Consider the following 20442-nt stretch of genomic DNA (forward strand, 5'->3'; position numbering starts at 1 on the left):
GGAGGGTGTAGCTAACACAGAGGAGGATGGCAACAAAATACAGGAAGATATTAATAAATTTGCCAATGAACTTCAATATAGATAACTATGAGGTGGTGCATTTTGGTAGGAAGAATAGTGAGGCCATGTACTCCTTGAAAAATATCTAAATGGGATAGCAGAACAAGCATCTGGTACCCGGGTATATATACAGAAATCACTAAAAATAGCAATGCTGTTCAAAAAGCCATAAAAAGCAAACAAAGCCACTGGGTTCATTTCTAGAGGGAATGAACTGAAAAGCAGACAAGTTACATTAAAATTGAGTAGAAACTTGGTAAGACTACACGGAGTACCATAAATAGCTTTGCTCTCCATATTAGAGGCACTTGAGAAGGTGCAAAATAGATTTAATAGAATGATATCAAAACTGAGCGGTTATACCTATCGGGAAAGATTGAACATGCTTACTGAGTGGGTGACCTGATATAAATCTTTAAGACTATGAAATGGTTTGATAGGGTAGATGTAGAGAATATGTTTCCACTTATGAGTTGATCAGAGTGTGGGGCCATAAATATAAGATAGTCACGAATAAAACAAATAAGGAATTCAGGAAAAGCTTCTTTACCCACAGAATGGTTAAAAAGTGTAACCTGCTACGACAAGTGAATAAGATAGATGCATTTAAGGGAAAACTAGATAAACACATGAGGGAGAAAGGATTAGAAGGATGTGCTGATGGAATTTGCTGAAGAAGAGTGGGAGGAGGATTGTTTGGAGCATAAATGAGCATGGAATTAACTGTTGGGCTGAATGGATCGTTTCTATGCTGCCAATACTATTTAATAATATGTACTATTTAACTATTTAAGAGTGGAAAATTATTTATGGATAAGTAGACAAATAACTGTCCACTTGAAGGATGAGGGTTTTTGTTCAAAGCAACTTAAGACGCAGATTCCAGTTCATCAAACCCATTGGTTCAAGTTTATCTACTGTCAACTGAAGCAACTTAATGAAGCTGTCATCCAGATGCTGACCTCTATCAGTGATAATATACCTATGGAGGAATTGAGTACAAATGCAGTGAAGTTATGCTGAATCTTTATAAAGCTCTTTGTAAAGAGTAGTGCATCCAGTTCTAGCTACCACACTTTAGAGAAGAAGTAAGGATCCTTGAGAGGGTGCAGAGGAAATTTACCAGAATGGTTCTGGGGATGAGTTAAGGTTAGGTTGGAGAAGTTGAGGTTGTCCTTCTTGAATCAAAGGAGATTGAGGGGAGATTTGATAGAGTGTAAAAGGTTATGACAGACTTAGATAAGATAAACAAAGAAAAGCAGTTCGCATTAGCTGGTGGTACAAGGACAAGGAGGACACAAGGACGAAATTGGGTGGGCACTTGAGGGAAATAAACTTGCAGGTCTACAGGGATAGAGAAAAGTTATGGCACTGACTGAATTGCTCAACAGAGAACCTGCATGGACTTGATGGGCCAAATATCCTCCTTTTGTACTGTAATTAGCCTATGACCTGCCTTTGGTGATAACATCAAACACATTACAATAATGTTGCAACAGTCCATAGTTGGCTGTGGGCTTCAATGAGCAGGCTAATTCCTTGTCCCGAAGAGATGCCTAATTGTGAATTTCAGTTTCTCTTTCGAATGTGGTGCCTCTTTCATGGTGCCTCAGCAAACTGAAGCAAAATTTGAACAATACCAAAGGCCACCTTCATGCATGATCTATGACTTAATATCGATGCTAGCCCTGATTTCAGCCAGCTTTTTTTATACGTTCATGGGATGGGGGCATCGCTGGCCAGGCCAGCATTTATTGTCTATCCCTAACTGCCCTTGAGAACTGAGTGGTTTGCTAGACCATTTCAGAGGGCAGTTAAGAGTCAACCACATTGCTGTGAGTTGGAGTCACAAATAGGCCACAACAGGTAAGGATGGCAGATTTCCTTTCCTAAAGGAAGGACATTAGTGAACCAGATGAGTTTTTACAACAATCGACAATGGTTTCATGGTCACCATGAGACTTTTAATTCCAGATTTTTTTTAGGATTTGAACCTGGGTCCTGGAGCATTACCCTGGGGCTCTGGATTACTAGTCTATTGGCAATACCACTACGCCACCACTTCTCCATCTACATGTCGGGGGTTTACCAAATCTGACATTTTACAGATGAGTAGGGGGGCATCTTCACATCCGATATTTAAAAAAGCAAGTTTGTTGGAGAAGGTTATGTTATTAATTTACCAGATATTCAATACACAGCTGAGGATGATAACTTTCAAGGGACCTTTGGAGAGAGTTCCTATGGAAAGCACTGTTGACCTTCACAGCCAATGAGGTATTTTTGAAGTGTGGTCAGTGTAGACAACCGTGCAGGTCAATTTGTGCACAGCAAGGCCCAACAAAGCTTGATGAGATAAATAATTATCTGTTTTAGTAACGTTGGTTGAGGGATTATTGCGGGTCTTTGGATCTGCAGAAGATTCTGCTAGCTCTGATCATAGGGACTTTTTTAGTGAACTGGCTTCTTCTCCAACTACTTTGATGTCTCCAAAATGGTGTGAGGTTTTAATCCATTCTAGACCATAAGATCTTGAACTACTTTATTCTGAATTCAAAGCTCAATATGCTAAATCAATTAAATTGAATTATTTGAAGACCCAGCATTCAATGACTCATGCCCTTAAAGATATTCAAATCTAAACCATTAGCTCACCAAATATTACTGGCAATGTGGCTGATCTGTTAGGGAATGACTTAACTTTCTTTTCATTCAGCACATTAACTGTTTTTCCAGGAACTCTCAGAATACTAATTATAGATAAGCATCATTTATGTAAACCTTCCTGTCAAGCCCAGAGGGCCACCTTTGTTTAAAATTTGTATAATATCAAAATTCAATTTGCAGTTTGAGCAGCTCACTAATGTAACAAATATCTAAAATATTGCTGTATTTTAATTTTGAAGCTATATTATTTAAAAGTAAGATTGCACTTTACTTATGAGTTACTTGATCTTAACCTTTCATAACTAACTGCGAAGCTGCCTAATTTTACATATGGATGTATGAATTGGAGAGTTTGTTAAATGGCCCAAGGTTTCTTGCGTTGAAGTGACATTTCAACATGTAATCACCATTTCTTCACAGTTAGCACTTGATGTAAAAGTATCAGGTTCTATCAGGGAACCTTAATTGTGGAGAGCACATTACATGTGCCTTGCTCTAAATTTTATAAATATTGAATTTCAATATGGGAATCTCACGGAAAGTGCATGTTTCAAAATATTTGTATAGGCCAAATTGAAGTATAAGTGTAGTTGATCTCCTGTTCAAACATTCTGATTGGCAAGTTTAAGTATGAACACTTCCTGTACTATATCCCAGTTTAAACAGTTGTTAACCAACCAAGAAATGAAATAATGTCATGTGAAAATAGTGCGCCCAGAAAATAATCTTTACATGCTCATCAGAATTTCTACCTTACCGTTTAGTTTTGTCCCAGAAGTTGAATTATTTGAAAATTTAGTGAAACATGATCCAGATTTTTTAGAATTTTTGAAAATGCATTAGAAGTGTGGCATGTCTTCTGCAAAAAGCTTTCCTTTGGTTTAGTTGCTGAATATACTTGTTGCATCCACAGATGGGATGAAAGTGCTCAAATCTAAGTCCAATAGGGTTGTTAGCAGTAGCTATAAGATCCTATTATATATTTTGACAACTTTCTACAGTTGTCCTATATTAAGATATTTTCCAGCTACGCAGAGAGGAGATTTTTGAAGGGCCAGGAAGGCGAACACAGAGGTGGGATGGCCTACAATTCCCCACTGCTGGCCGCTGTGCTGGTGTTCTGACAGTTTTCCTGGGCCATTATGACGTCTACCCACCAGCAAGTGGCAGGAAGCCAATTAGCTAACCTAAAGGGCCTATTAAAGCCACTCTATCGACGCCCACTGGAAATATCCAGTTGGCATGCAGACTCCCGCTTAGGCTGAAACCAGCCTGATGGATGGAGGCAGTCTTCTGGAGAAGACTGGGAGTGGGGGGTGGGGAGAGCGTGTGGTTTGTTTGCGCTCCATCCTTGTCTTAGCCCCACAACCACAATGGAAAGAGAGCCACAGCTGTGGCTGCTGGTCATCCTGTGGACGGACTCCCCCTTCACAATGACAACCCGGCAGGTATGGCTTCTTTGTAATTGTAAGTTTTTAAAAAGTCGTCAGAGGACATCTCCATCTTGATGTCCCCTCCCTTTCCCTTACCTACTTTGACAGCTCACATCTCTGACAGTGAGGCTGCTGATCTGTAAACTCTAGAGGGCCTTCTATTGGCCCGCCAGCCTTGCAACCCCAGCCTCCATCTTTAATTGGATAAGGCTCTTGGAGATGGCCACTTAATAAAGTCACTTCCAGGGCACCCTCTCCGACAGTTCCAGGTTCCCCAGCCAGAATTCAGCCCAACGTCAGTATTGAGACTCCTGGAATGAAAATCCAGCCCTAGGTAACAGCATTTTACTGGATGTGAGTATAAATTTCTTAACATACCGTTCACGTTCTTGTTCAAGAAGATTGGTGAATTCATCACTCTTTTCCATGTAGTCCACATGCTTCTTTTTCTCATCCTCCAATTCATTTACTGTCTGTCTGTGGGATCGTTCTACCAAGAGAAGTTGCTCTAACATCCGTCTGTGTGTCTCTTTCTGTTTCTCAACTATTTTGTCGAGCTGTATATAGAGCAAAATGATATTCCGTTATGTGCCTTAAAACTGGGGAATGTTTGTTCACAAACATAACTAGTGAAAAGTAAATAATTACAGCCCAAATTTCTTTGCTGTTTCTATAGAAGTCCTGCAATAACTTGGGCATAACCCACAATAGGGACCCAGTTACACTGGGTCACCAACAATCCTGGGATTTCACCTGTAACTTTGTTCACAGTTGAACCTATGACTGCCACTTACAAGGGCTATAATGTCAGGGCAAAGACTCTGACTTCCCAATTCCCCAGCTCAGTCAAGATCCTGTATAGGACTGGTGGCTAGCATACTGACTGAGAATGCTGAAATAAATAAGATTCTGAGGGGCCGTGATAAAGCAGATGCTGAGAGAATGTTTCCCTTTGCAGGGAATCTTGAGCAAGGGGACACAGTTTCAGAATAAGGGGTCTCCCATTCAAGATGGAGATGAGGAGGAATTTCTTCTCTCGGAGGGTCATTGATCTTTGGAAATCCTGTATCGCAGAGAGCAATGGAGACTGGATTGTTGAATATATTCAAGGTTGAGATAGACAGACTTTTGCTGTACAGGGATGTCAAGGGTTATGGGGCTGGCAGGAAAGCGGAATTAAAGCCTCAATCAGATCAACCAGGAACCTATTGAATGGCAGAGCAGGCTTGAGGGACCAATGGACATCTGCTGCTCCCATTTCTTATGTTTTTACGATTAGGTGGAAGGCTAGAGGAACCAGAGGATCTAGCCACTGGTCCTGTGAAGATTGGGATGATATAAAAATTCAAGTGAGCACTCAGTGGGCTCTTGTAAGGGTGGGCAGGTGGCAGGTTTTCTGGTTGCATGGGGCAAGTGGAAGTTCAGCAAGTATGTTTAGTAGTGTGAGTGCCTTTTGCCCAAAGTTGTGCCCTTCTACTGACCCGGTCAGAGATCACAGCCCATGGATTGTTGAGGCTGATATTTTAAACACTGCAAGAAACTTATTGCTGTTGGAAAAGGATTTTTGCTCAGTTGTAATTCCTTCTAGTGGATGATCACTCAAATTCCAAAGCCTCTAACTGCCTACTTATTATTTGTCATTGTATTGTATGGCAGGTTTAGGAATTCATCTTGCAGCAGCCTCAGAAACCTCTCGAGCTTTTGGAGATTTAGCTTCCCATTTGCCATGAGGGGATTTTAAAAAATAACATTTATAGATAACATTCAGTTCTTTCAAAAATGCTATTAAGGCAATTTATATTCACATTAATTTTTAAATACCAGTCAAAATCTATCTTATTTAAAATAAATAAATTCTGTAATCATAAATGGGGACTTAAACCCAGATGGCCTCAATGTCATTTGCAGAGAATCAAAGCATCATCCTGGAATATAGAAATACGTGAAGAAAATGACTGACTCCTAGCAGCCAGTTGAATTGATGGTGAATAACTTACACCTGCTGAGAAAGGACTCTGCCACAACAGAGTTTTTTTCTCAATTTGATAAACTTCAGTGATTGAATTTTAAAATTATGGGATTGGTTTAGAGAGGAACCAATCAGCCAGATTTTCTGCTCCTTAATATTATACAATGGCTTTGCTAATGGTTATCTATGCTTGTCACATGGGGACATTACCAGGCCTGATTATTATGTCTTGTTTGGTCAAACAGCCTTCCAACAGTAATTGCCTCGTTCATACATAGGGAATAATTGTCTGGTGAGACACCAAAGAGCTGCCACCACCTATGTAAAATTGTGCCCTTCAAGAAAGTAGACGTAACAAAAATCAAGGTTAAGTGCATGGGTTGTGAACTAATAAGAGAAAATTGAGATTTTTCTGTGACTAGTCATTGTAATGGAAAGCTGAAAAATATCTCCTAACCTCATTGCATTCTGGATTTCTTTCTGGTGTCCCATTTTAATATCCAGTTTTTCATTGATTTTTTATTGATATCTCAAATGGAAGATTCCCTTGAAAATAGGTTTGTTAGTGATAAATGAAACCACAGCATAGAAAATGTTACACGTCCAGTTCATAAAATCGCAGAAACTTACAGTACAAAGGGAAGCTATTTGACCTGCCAAGCCTATGTTGGCTTTTTGGAAAAAAATTTGTGCTTAGTCCCATATCCTCACCTCATAAGTTCCTCACCTTCAACTACCTGTCCAATTCCCTTTTAAAATTATTTATGGAATCAGCTTTTTCAGTAAAGCTTTCCATACCCTGGCGACTCTGAGTGAAAAACATTTCTCCCCACCTCTCCCTTTGATCTTTTTCCAATGAATTTTGAATCCGTGACATCTAGTTATGAACTCAATTGCAAGAGGGGATATTTTTTCCCTATTTATCAAACCTCTCATCATCTTGAAAACCTTCCTAATCTTCTTTGTTTCAGGGAAAACAGTCCTAACTTTTTCAATTTCTCCCTGTAGCTCCCATCCTAGTTAACATCCTGATAAACCACCTGTGCATCTTTTCTAATGCAGAAAAAGAGACATGCTTTTGAAGCTTTTCATCTTGCACTCATCAGGACAGATGTAAGAATGCCAAATTTCAAAGGGAATAACAATTTTTATGGTCTGAGAAAAGGGGTGCTGATTGGTTGGTAAATCAGCTTTGATTGGTCGAGATGTTGCCATGGCGAATGTACAAGATAGCTATTGTCCCCTATGTTTTTGTTTATTCAAAAAAGGTGCAATGTCTGGACATATACCTTGACAGTGGACAGATCATTGCATATAAATAAATGTGGCCTCAAGCAAGTGTAAGTGAGCTACATTGCGAGCCCAACCAATAATCTTAAATTGGTTGTTAGTATAACTTGGGATTGTTCAGCAAGTGCTGCCCAATTGCGGAATCATATCGAAGCTTAGAAATTATATTCTGTTCTGAGTTTTGCAAGCATGGGTTGATTGAGTATGGTCAGCATTCTGCTTATTGTGAGCAGCTGAAGCAACATGCTGTTTGATATGATTTGCCTCTTGTTGGGATGTATGGCCTACGTACCTGGCATCTCACCAGCACTGAAATTCAGTTATACCACATAACTGAAGAACACAAAAAATAGGAGCTAGAGTAGACCATATGGCCCTTCGAGCCTGCTCCGCCATTCAATGCAATCATGACTGATCTTGGGCTTCAACTCCACTTCCCTGCCCGTTCCCCATATCCCTTGGTTCCCCGAGAGACCAAAAATCTGTCTACTCACTTATGTGTTAGGCAGAACATATTTTTTACTTTACATCAGCATCCTGTTAGTGGAAAACACTGACCATCAAGCCAAAAAAGATGTTTTGCCTACCACACAAATGAGTAATGTGGTATACGAATTTCAGTGCCAGGTACATAGCAATGACTGGTGGATCACATCAAACAGCACGCCCCTTCAGCTGTTCACAATTGACAGAGTGCTGACCATGCTCAAACAACCCATGCTTGCAAAATTTAGAACATAATGTCTAACGTTAGATTTGATTCCATGGATAGGCAGCACTTGCTAAACAATCCCAAGTGTGCTAAAAATTACACTAACGACCAATTTAAGATTATCATTTGGGCTCACAATGTAGCTTACTTATGCTTGCTTGATACTCTTATGCAGGGATCTGTCCTCAGTAGGCACAAGGAATATATCTAGATGTTGCATCTTTTTTGAATAAACAAAAGCCTAGGAGATAGTAGTTCCCTGGTGCATTCACCATGGCAATGTCCTGACCAAGCAGAGTCAACTTGCCAACTAATTAGCACCCCTTTCCTCATGCAGTATAATTTGTTGTGAAATTTGGCATTCCTGGGTCTGTCCTGATAGTGCAATACAAAAGGCTTTGGCAGCATTTCTGTTTTTTCAGCAACACTCATTCTGAAGTACCAAGCAACTATCTTTGTAATACCTTTTTTTTTCTGAAATTTAGTGCCTAGATTTGTCCACATACACCAGCTGAGTCTCAAGTGATTTATAAAGTTCTAGCATGATCTCTTTGCGTTTGTATCCTATTCCTTTATTTATAAACCCAAGTAATGCATATACATTTTTTAAATTACCTATTAACTTGCCCTGCCATTTTTAAGGATTTTGTAAATATGGACACTAGGGTCTCTACTCATCTGCACTTTTCAAAATCATCCCATTTACAGTGTACTGCCTTTCAAAATTAATCTAATACTTAGTTGTATTTTAAAATTCAATTATGATTTTGAAGGTAGCTGCAAAAAAAGGTAGAATTTAAAGTACTGTATGTTTAATTACGTTCTACACTAATTTTGAGGACCAATTTCTATTTAGAAAGATACTGTCCTGTTTTTCTCAGGTTATTTTTTTTATTCATTCATGGGATGTGGGCTTTGCTGGCTGGGACAGCATTTATTGCCCATCCCTAGTTGCCCTTGAGAAGATGGTGGTGAGTTGCTTTCTAGAACCGCTGCAGTCCATGTGGTGTAGGTACACCCACAGTGCTGTTAGGAAGGGAGTTCCAGGATTTTGATCCAGCGACACTGAAGGAACAGCGAAATATTTCCAAGTCAGGATGGTGGGTGACTTGGAGGGGAGCTTCCAGCTGGTGGTGTTCCCATTTGTCTGCTACCCTTGTCCTTCTAGCTGGTAATGGTCATGAGTTTGGAAGATGCTGTCTAAGGAGCCTTGCTGAATTCCTCCTGCAGTGTATGTTGTAGATGGTATACACCACTGCTATTGTTTGTCAGTGGTGGAGGTAATGAAAGTTTGTGGATGTGGTGCCAATCAAGCAGACTGCTTTGTCTGGATGGTGTCCAGCTTCTTAAGTGTTGTAGGAGCTGCACTTATCCAGGCAAGTGGGGAGTATCCCATCACATTCCTGACTTGTGCCTTGTAGATGATGGACAGGCTTTTGGAAGTCAGGAGGTAAGTTACTTGTCGCACGATTCCTAGTCTCTGACCTGCTCTTATAGCCACGGTATTTATATGGCTAGTCCAGTTCAGTTTCTGGTCAATGGTAACCCCCAGGATGTTGATAGTGGGGGATTCATTGATGGTAATGCCATTGAACATCAAGGGGCGATGATTGGATTCTCTCTTATTGGAGATGGTCATTATCGGACACTTGTGTGGCACGAATGTTACTTGTCACTTGTCAGCCCAAGCCTGGATATTGTCCAGGGCTTGCTGCATTTGGACATGGACTGCTCCTGAGGAGTCACGAATTGTGCTGAACATTGTGCAATCGTCAGCGAACATCCCCACTTCTGACCTTATGATGGAGGGAAGGTCAGTGATGAAACAGCTGAAGATGGTTGGGTGTAGGACACTACCCTGAGGAAATCCTGCTGTGATGTCCTGGAGCTGAGATGACTGACCTCCTACAACCACAACCATCTTCCTTTGTGCTAGGTATGACTCCAACCAGCGGAGAGCTTTCCCCCTAATTCCCATTGACTCCAGTTTTGCTAGGGCTCCTTGATGCCTCACTCTGTCAAATGCTGCCTTGATGTCAAGGGCAGTCACTCTTACCTCTTCAGTTCTTTTGTCCATGTTTGAATCAAGGCTGTAATGAGGTCAAGAGCTGAGTGGCCCTGGCGGAACCCAAACTGGGCATCAGTGAGCAGGTTATTACTAAGCAAGTGCTGCTTGATAGCACTGTTGATGACCCCTTCCATTACTTTACTGATGATCGAGAGTAGACTGATGGGGCAGTAATTGGCTGAGTTGGATTTGTTCTGCTTTTTGTGTACAGGACACACCTAGGCAATTTTCCACATAGCTGGATAGAGGCCAGTGTTGTAGCTGTACTGGAACAGCTTGGCTAGGGGCATGGCAAGTTCTGGAGTACAAGTCTTCAGTACTATTGCTAGAGTATTGTCACGACCCATAGCGTTTGCAATATTCAGTGCCTTCAACCGTTTCTTGATATCACGTGGAGTGAATCGAATTGGCTGAAGACTGGCATCAGTGATGCTGGTGACCTCTGGAGGAGGCCAGGATGGATTATAACAAATGCTTCAGCCTTATCTTTTGTATTGCTGTGTTGGGCTCTTCCATCATTGACAATGGGGATATTTGTGGAGCTGCCTCCTGAGTTGTTTAATTGTCCACCACCATTCACGACTAGATATGGTGGGACTGCAGAGCTTAAATCTGATCCGTTGGTTGTTGGATCACTTAGCTCTGTCTATCACTTGCTGTTTATGCTGTTTGGCACGCAAGTAGTCCTGTTTTATAGTTTCACCAGGCTGACACCTCATTTTTAGGTATGCCTATTGCTGCTCCTGGCATGCCCTCCTGCACTCTTCATTGAACCAGGGTTGATCCCTTGATGGCAATGGTAAAGTGGGGGATATGCCAGGCCATGAGGTTACAGATTGTGTTTGAGTACAGTTCTGCTGCTGCTGATGACCCACAGCACCTCATGGATGCCCGTTCTTGAGTTGCTACGTCTGTTCGAAATCTATCCCATTTAGCACAGAGGTAGTGCTACACAACGTGATGGAGGGTATGAAGGCGGGACTTCGTCTCCACAATGACTGTGCTCCTACTGATACTGTCATGGACAGATGCATCTGCGGCAGGCAAGTTGGTGAAGATGAGGTCAAGTATGTTTTTCCCTCTTGTTAGTTCCCTCACCACCTGCCGCAGACCCAGTCTAGCAGCTATGTCCTTTAGGACTCAGCCAGCTTGGTCAGTAGTTGTTCTACCAAGCCACTCTCAGTGATAGACATTGAAGTCCCCCGCCCAGACACATTATGCGCCCTTGGCACCCTCAGTGCTCAGTGCTTCCTCCAAGTGATATTCAACATGGAGGAGCACTGATTCATCAGCTGAGGGAGGGTTGTACGTGGTAATCAGCTGGAGGTTTCCTTGCCCAGATTTTGACCTGATGAGATTTCTTAGGGTCCGGTGTTGATGTTACGGTCTGCCAGGGCAACTCTCTCTTGACTGTATACCACTGTGCTGCTGGATCTGTCCTGGATGATGGTGTCTGGGACATTATCTGTAAGGTATGATTACGTGAGAAAGCTCTCCCAATTTGTCACTAGCCCCCAGATGTTAATAAGGAGGGTCGACAGGGCTGCGATTGCCGTTGTTGTTTCCAGTACCTAGGTCGATGCCGGGTGATCCGCCCAATTTCAATCCTTTTTTGTGTATTTGTATTGCTTTGTCACAACTGAGTGGCTTGCTAGGCCACAATGTGTCAACCACATTGCTGTGGGTCTGGAGTCACATGTAGGTCAGGTAAGGATGACCAATTTCCTTCCCAAAGGACATTAAAGAACCAGACAACAATCGACAATGGTTTCATGTTTTTTATTGAATTCAAATTCCACCATCTGTCGTGCCATGAACCTGGGTTCCCAGAGCATTACCCTGGGTCTCTGGATTACTAGTCCAGCGACAATGCCACTACGCCATCACCTCCTACTATTCACGGTTTCAGCTCAAGATCTTCCCTTTACTGTTAAGTGATCAACCGCAATCTTATTTGAGGGTATTTGATTAAGTCATGAAAACTTACTCCAAGGACAGCTGTTAATTGGTTTTTCAGTTTTGAATAATGGGAAGGTTGACTGCACCTTGGAGGAATGCAGTAAGAATCAATCCCCAACACCATAGAAGATTTGACTGCACAAAGGAAATTAATGAGTAAGAATGCAATAGTCATAGGCGATTCAATAGTTAGAGGCATTTCTATAACCACAAAGGTGATTTCTGAATGATACGTTACTTCTCTGGTGCCAGGGTAAAGGATATCACTGAGTGGGTGCAGGATATTCTGTGATGAGAAGGGGAACAGCCTTCTTGGTACAGAAGTCTTGGTACATATTGGAACCAATGCACCAGGGAAGCAACATACCATTCAGAACTCACCTTTGTGGTTATAGAAATGCCCCTAACTATTGAATTGCCTGTAACTACTGCATTTCTGCTCATTAATTTCCCCTGTGTGCAGTCAAATCTTCTACGGTGTTGGAGATTGATTTTTCCTGCATTCCTCCAAGGTGCAGTCAACCTGCCCATTATTCAAAACTAAAAAACCAATTAGCAGTTATTCTTGGAGTAAGTTATCATGACTTAATCAAATACCCTCCCAGAACCTGTAAACATTGTGGTTGATCACTTAACAGTAAAGGGAAGATCTTGAGCTGAATCAGTGAACCTGAGAAGAATAGTATGGTATTTTTCTAAATAGAAATCAGTCCTCGAAATTAGTGTAGAATTTAACTAAACATACAGTACTTTAAATTCGACTTTTTTTTGCAGCTACCTTAAAAAGCATAATTGAATTTTAAAATACAACCAAGTATTAGAACAGGTACTTAAACTCCTAATCTATTGAGCAAGAATCAAGTTGAAAGTAATGCCTCTTTTTCAAAGTTCCTATTCCAAAATCTTCTACTTTTACAGATCTAGAAAAGATTATTTATTGTACAAAAAATATAGTATCTAACTTAGGAATGATTCATGCCCACATGTAGATTTTTAACAAAACATGTATATTAATGATTTAGATGGGGCAACTAAATGTAATATCTCCAAATTTGCAGATGACACAAAGCTGGGTGGGAGGGTGAGCTGTGAGGAGGATGCAGAGATGCTTCAGTGTGATTTGGACAAGCTGAGTGAATGGGCAAATGCATGGCAGATGCAGAATAATGTGGATAAATGTGAGGTTATCCACTTTGGTAACAAAAACAAGAAGGCAGATTATTACCTGAATGGCTACAAATTGAGAGAGGGGAATGTGCAACAAGACCTGGGTGAACTCGTACATCATTTGCTGAAGGTAAGCATGCAGGTGCAGCAGGTCGTAAAGAAGGCAAATGTTATGTTGGCCTTCATAGCCAGAGGATTCAACATTGTTTGTTTTCAAGAAGGAGTTAGATATAGCTCTTGGGGTGAAAGGGATCAAAGGATATGGGGAGAAAGCGAGAGCAGGCTATGGAGATGAATGATCAGCCATGATCATAATGAATGGCGGAGCAGTCTCGAAGGGCTGAATGGCCTAATCCTATTTTTTCTATATATGGGACATGAATCTTCTAGGTTTTTAGAAGTTACTGAAGTTTTCAAAACTGTGCAGTATATTTTTCTGCAAAGGGACATGCCATATTAGTGCACTACACTTTCAGCCACCCTAGTTCATTTTGTTTGCACTTGTTCTTGTGACAACTGTAACTACCCATAAATAAAAAAAGAAATATTGGCAATGTAGAGACCCATAGTTGCTGTTGGATAAAAACCTAATGACCTGAATTTTCACTCCCAAGTCGGGTGCACAGTGTTGGGAAAATTCTCAGCTCCCCAAACATGACGTGGGAGAAACTTCAAATTTTTGTTCTAAGGGTGAGTGGGGGCAGGAGTTGTGGGGTGAGTGTGGGTGTTAACTGTAGTTGGGTCCCGTCGCCTTAGGAAACAAAATAGAGGCAGCCAAAGGGGCGGCGGAGGCGTGCCACGGAGGGCTGTTTAAAAGACTTGCCTCGGTTCTCTGGGACTTTGTTCCAGTTATAATAAAAATAGTAGGGCTCTCTCTAGCCCTCACCCCTCACATTCCTTCACCCCACCCACACACTCCCTATGCCCCATCCGTCCAACTCATGACCCAGCCACCCTCCTTGGACCATCATAACCTCCATGCCAGCCCATGTGCCCATTCATCCCATGGCCTCTTATAGTCCCTATGCCAATTTAGTGCCAACTCATGCCAACCCATGCCTGCCACCCACCACCCTTTACCCTGACACTCTCTACGTCAACCCACCCATTATCTACCATGGACTGACCTCAGTAGCCATGCTGAGATGAATTAAAATTAAGTTTTAAGCATCTGTTACAGACTTTGTTATATTAAAAAAGCTCTCATTGATAAAAACAATCCCTTCAAGCACTTAATCCTCAATAAAAACAAACATTTGCATTCGTAGCCCACATCAAAGATGGCTAATCCCTTTTTAACCACTTGGAGCCATCAATCAAACTGTGAACTTACAAGCATTCCCCCCCCCCCACTGTGATAATGATAGATTGTGGAAGCAGTCGAGCAGCAGTAATCCTGTAATGATAACCCTCAGGCCTATGTCAACAAACAGCTATTGTAATTGCAAGCACTGATTTTTTTTCAACTGAGACAAACAGCAGGCTGTTCTTATTTTCAAAATTTAAGGGGAAGGGGCTTTAAATAACTTGACAGCTTGATAGTTCCACAGCTTTTATTCACTTTCTACGCACATTCACGTCTACAATCACCTGAGCTCCCCAAAAGGATACCTGACCTCTCCAAAAAGTTCAGTAGGGTTAAACCTTTTCCTCATTTGTAAAGCCCATGAGTTGTGTTTCCGAAACTTGGGTGACCAAAATTGCTTCTGGGTAAAGGCAGCTACACTTTTAAATGTGCTGCTGTTTCTGTAAATGGTGGAATTGTGAAATACATCCTGCCCACCTACCCTTTCCCTCCCCCCATCCACCCACCTGGCGAAAAATGGTGAGTGCCAGATACAGGGGCAGGACGTCTATATTCTGGTCTCTGGTACCATTTTGATTAAGATGTGGAGCCCTTATGTCTTTGTGAAAATCCGGGCCAATCCAGTGATGTCATTCACTACCTGTTCCACAAACAAAGGGTGGTTTAGCTTCTGATCTCTAGTTTAGGGTGGTTTTAATTATGCTCTATGATTGGCAGGAAACACCATCGAATGGGGTGTTGTCTGTTATTTTTTATATCCCTGTAGATGGTGTAGCCCACTTCCATTTTGTACTTTATCCATTTGGTAGGCTGAGTTGATGGGTCTTGCCAATGAAAATAGCAATCTGGCATGTAGAGGATCCAAAACCTATGGTCCCTGGTTGGGATTCAAGTGCTCTGCTTATTTGGTTAGGGGTGGGAGGATGTGATTACAAAGTCTCACTTTTTTTAAAACAGTGGAAGTACTAGTCTCTTGCTTATAATTAGGCATCTAATTTGAGAAGACTAGCAAAAGTTTATAGCTTATATTGCATATACCACATACCTCGACCATTGGTTTTTCATAGATGTCTTCCTGCAGTGAGTCTGCTTTTGCTTGGATTGTGTCCCGTTGGAGAGCTTGTAGCACCTTCTTTGGCATAACAAAGCCATACTGTGCTTCTAGAAGTGCCAAGTCAATTTTTTCCGCTTTTAATACAGTTATTACTTCATCTCGGGCCTAAAACAAATCCACACAACATGAATCACTGGTATACTTTGTCACCAGTTGATTTATGGAGAATACTGTACATTGAAGAAGATTTTCTTACGTGTTCACATAAGAAATATGTACTTTCGATAAGCTTGCCAGTATGAAAAATTCTCTTTTGTTAAAATGTAAAATTAAACTTTACTGTGTCAGTTGAGGTGAAAGTTGTGGCTTTTCATCTTTAGAAGTACTTTCAGAAATTGTGCTTATTTTTCATTTTACAGAGTGGAAATGCTGATGCAAATTTAGACTAAATGTTGAACACTCTAAACATCTCATGGTTGCCAGCGCATTTTTGAGCTGTCAAAAACATCAAGGTCAACTTATATCCCAATGCACCTAGCATATTTACTCTATTGATCTCCATTCTCTTTGTTTTGTGTTCCTGTTAGCCTTTTGTATTTTTTTTCTCTTTTAATCTTGTGGTTTAGAATTTCTGGTTTAAATTTGCTTCTGTTCCCTGTAGGGAACTGAGCAGAATTAATAACAATATTCCTGTGCACGTGTTATTGTACAACTTACTGAGGTGCTCTTGGTCACAATTTGGCAGGAATTGAGAAGAAAATAATGAACAAATATAATTTAAGCAGACTCAGAAACTGAGGCAAGTAGAAATAAATGAGGAAAAGGCACTGTTAAATGAAGACTAAAGGAATCAACTGAAGTTAAAAAATCTATCACTGAAGTAATTAATTCCGTGCCAGTCAATACTTGCAAAAATATTAACTCCTAAAAAAAGAAAATTAGTAATTAATAGAGCTATTGGACGGAATTTTCCATGCCCGCTGGCGTCGGGTGTGTTTGGCAGCATGAGTGGACAATATGGTGAGAAGGCCAAAAATCGGTTTCACGATGTCGTGAAATGAGTTCCTGATCTTTTACTCTGCCCGTCAATGGCGGGCCAAGATTCCCGCTGTCAGACATTGGGAACTTCATTGTTATTCATCTGCATATCATTATAAGGCCAGCCCGCTGGAATCATCTCCCCAAGCTGGATAGTCTGAGTATGTCGGTGTGATTGCATGCCAGTGTGTTTCACAAAAGCATACGTAAGGTGTGCACTTGGTGGGCTGCACTTCACTCGAGATTTCAAGGTTTGTTTGCCTACCTCGCTTTGGGCAGCACTTGCAGTCATTAGTCAGGCTTTGCAGGCAGCACCACAGCACTTTTATTGGGGGCTCATGGGCTGGCCTTTACTTATCAGACCAGCCATAGGGCATGGATGGCTTTTCAATGGCTGCAGGGGAAGGGGGAGAAGTGGCCTTAGGCAAGGGAAGAGGCTGCAGGGTGAGGGCTGTACTGGGGAAGGGGGGTATCCCAGGGTGTATGTGGGGCACATGTTGATCTGTGCAAGTGGCCTCAAAATGGTGAGGGCTGATGAGGCAGTCGCCAAAGAAGATGAGGCCAGATGGATATGTGAGCGTATGTGTGAGAGAATGGGTAGTGTTGTCCTTTGAGCTGGCAGTACTGAGATGCCAGTGACTGTGTGATGGGCTTTAGTGTGTGAGTTTAGATCAGATGGTTGCCTTATTCTGGTGGCATGGATTAGATCATTCATCTCTATCTGCATTGAATGGCCAACCTCTTCCGTGTAGCATTGGCATTGATCACCACTGCAATCGCCTACCAAGCCTGAGTGGTAATGTTGCTGCCCTTCCTGTGGCCAGAGCCAGGGTTAGAAGACATCACAGCGGTCCTCCATGGCATCCAAAAGGCGTTCAAGAGATGCATCACTAAACCTGGGGGCTGCAGTCTTCTTGCCTTTCAGGGTCATGTTTTCTATGCAGCAGTCCTGGTCTGGAAGCAGAGGTGTGTGCACGCAGCTGTACTTTAAATGTGGTGCCCGCCATGATGAAGCAGTGAGGTGATAGGGTGGCAGGCAAATAGAAACGGCATGTTTCCTGGGAATCATAATTAACTTGGCAGGATTGGGACGATACAACGTGAGAAGCCGCCATTGAGGTCAGTGGGTCAAACTTAGTGCAAATCTGGGACATTTCTGCTTCTATTTAATTTCCAGGGGTTCAGAACAAGAATAGAGATCAGGGACGGGGAGTGTTTGTGATGGAGTTAGCTTAATTTATAATTTGGAAGCATTGGATCTGATGAACCAAGTGGCTCTTTCTCATTCAAATCTTGTTTTCTGAAAGGCTTGAAGGGCCAAATGGCCTATCTCTGCTCTTATCCACTCATAGAACATATGTCCTAGATTATGCTGATGTAGACGTTTCAAGCTGATACTGTAAATAGAAATATGTAACTCATTGATGATGTCAGATACAACAGCAAAAATGCAAGCCTAATTTTGGTACCCGCATTCTTGAAACCTTAAACGTAATAGGAAATTTGCAATTTTATGACTGAGACACGGTTTTATCTTGAAACTTTTGGCACAGTCCTAAGAAATAACTCAAAATTTTAATATATCCTACTTGTGAAAGTATACACCTTCAGAAACTAGCTATAGAAATGTCTTTCCCCTAAAGATAATTGCATGAAATTTGTTGAAATCAATGATAGTAAATAGTTTTTGTCAAAAAAGCTTGCAATTAATGTTGTTCTTGAGCTATTACATGGAAAGCTTGATGAATTTTAATTTTAACTGCCCTTTTGTACTGTTATTCATACCTCAGTCTGTCAATAAAATATTGTAGCAGTTAGTCATTTTCTGTGAACATTGTTACCCATCAACTGAATTGTGTGTTCTGCCTTACAGAATTGACCATCACACCCATCACTGTGGAGGGAAGCCTTCTACAGAGAGCAGCTCAACAGCTTAAGGCAACACCCGGTGAGAATTATATTTCAGCATTCCAACTGAAAAAGCAATAAAGCTAGAGAGACAGAAGTGATCGTGCTGAAAATTGTGCTCACCTCTTCATCTAACCCCACTATGAAATTATTCTCATCCAATCACTAAGTCAACTGATCCTTAATCTTGTCTCTTGTTTTTTTTTTGCAAAACTCTAATCAAATTAAATATTTATTGTCAGACCAAACCTTTTGAAATGTGAGAGGTAATAAAGATTACCAACCTCTAATTCACCTTCAAGTATACTAAGCAGGAACAATAGGTCATCTCGAGAAAGATCTTCATGTTTTTTGGATGACGTCCTTGTTTTGTGGTTTCGCAAAACAGTCCCCGCCTCTTCCATAAAGACTCTTTCTCTTTGATTGTTCATTTTAACTGCCCCTGAGTTCAACCCGTCCTTTTCAGAATTTCGATGACGTGACCTTGCTCTTTGATGCAACCTTTTAGTTTTGGATGAGCTTTCCAGGCTGTTGCTTCTTGAGCGCATTTCCAACTGAAACAGTTTAAAACAAGTTTTTTTTTAATTGAGTTATGTAAAATATCAATATACTAATTGCAACAATTAGCAGGAACTAAACTCTAATTGTATCACTGCCGGTAAATAGAGCAGTTTCAATTTAAGATAATTATTTTTATTATTTTAAAAATTTCACATGCAAAGCAAAAATAATATAGGAAATGTTGTGACCAGTGCTTCAAACTGGCCATCCAAATTTCTTTCAGTTGGGCTCTGGACAATTGTTGGTGCCCAGAAGAGATCAGTAAGAGCTTCAGACTTAGATTTATTCTATCCCGTGCCCCATTCTGTTCTTTTATTTTTATATATATATATATATATATAGTATATATATTTCTCCAAGGATGAATGTGAGAGATTTAAGATCTCCTGTGCTACATAGAGTTGGATGGCATGTTTCATTTAAATACAGCCACTAAATGATATTCACAGCTTAATAAATGCCCTTTGTTTTCACAACATACACTATCCATAAGGATCAAGTAGTTTAGAGTGTTTTTTGCTTCCACTTCACCTCTCTAACCGTTCTTAAATCAAAATTAACTTTGTTAAGCTTTCAAAGATTTCCCAATTGTTTCTCCAGCAAAGCGCCAGAATAAAAAAAAATATTTAGAGGGCCTACCTTATAAACATAACATTGGATATTAAGAAAATTATAGTTTTTCAGACTCGACGATTGAGCAACTGCGTCTTTTAAAATATTTTAATTTGGTCAACTGGAAAACATCTCTAAAGTTATGCAGCACTACCTTATGCAAGTAGTCCAATAAGAATGGAAAGTCAAGGAAAAGCAGTGGAAAGAATAGGGAAGCCAGGATGGATAAATGTGATGAGAACTACATCCTCGCATGGAAGGTAAATGCTGGCATGGATTGGTTTGACCAAATAGCCTGATTCTGCGTTTCATCTTTTATGAGTTTGTACATCACAGATTTATGCTGAATTTGTTAAACCTGACTTTGGTGCTTTAATTGTTTTTTGTGCTCTGGAATGAAGAAAGCCAGCCTGTAGTTTGTTTGCTTTTTGACCATTATGTATTGATCCCGCTTAGCCTGACTGCGATGCTCCCACAGTTAACTGGTTTTCATAAATGAGGAATGGTCAGTATCAATGAAATTACACCACTCCTTGAGCTTTATCCCTTGAGAAAAATTGAAGAATGGGGTAAAATACCAAGCCTGATGGAAAGGGTTCTTAATATTTTCTGAATTTTTCAGCATTGGGAATTGGTGG

The 20442-nt window shown here is 40.9% G+C and overlaps 2 protein-coding genes across 9 annotated transcripts in view; one reads left to right on the plus strand and one right to left on the minus strand.

Moving 5' to 3' along the window:
• Positions 1-20442, plus strand: part of cmss1 (cms1 ribosomal small subunit homolog) — a 330534-nt gene that overhangs the window by 168186 nt on the left and 141906 nt on the right. For all 4 annotated transcript variants that reach the window (XM_041211440.1, XM_041211443.1, XM_041211442.1 and 1 more), the window contains one exon: positions 18597-18671. The gene's annotated coding sequence lies outside the window, so the exon portion shown is untranslated. The remainder of the gene's footprint in view (positions 1-18596; positions 18672-20442) is intronic.
• The window catches only part of filip1l (filamin A interacting protein 1-like), a 254298-nt gene that overhangs the window by 145215 nt on the left and 88641 nt on the right, over positions 1-20442 (minus strand). For all 5 annotated transcript variants that reach the window (XR_005945860.1, XR_005945861.1, XM_041211434.1 and 2 more), the window contains exons 2-4: positions 18916-19185; positions 15677-15850; positions 4539-4717 (exon numbers count right to left, since the gene is read on the minus strand). Coding sequence is in view for 3 of the 5 variants with exons in the window: in XM_041211434.1 (XP_041067368.1) it covers positions 4539-4717; positions 15677-15850; positions 18916-19179 (617 nt within the window). In the remaining 2 variants the exon portion in view is untranslated. The remainder of the gene's footprint in view (positions 1-4538; positions 4718-15676; positions 15851-18915; positions 19186-20442) is intronic.

Source organism: Carcharodon carcharias, chromosome 18 (assembly GCF_017639515.1).
Source record: "Carcharodon carcharias isolate sCarCar2 chromosome 18, sCarCar2.pri, whole genome shotgun sequence".
Lineage (NCBI taxonomy): Eukaryota > Metazoa > Chordata > Chondrichthyes > Lamniformes > Lamnidae > Carcharodon > Carcharodon carcharias.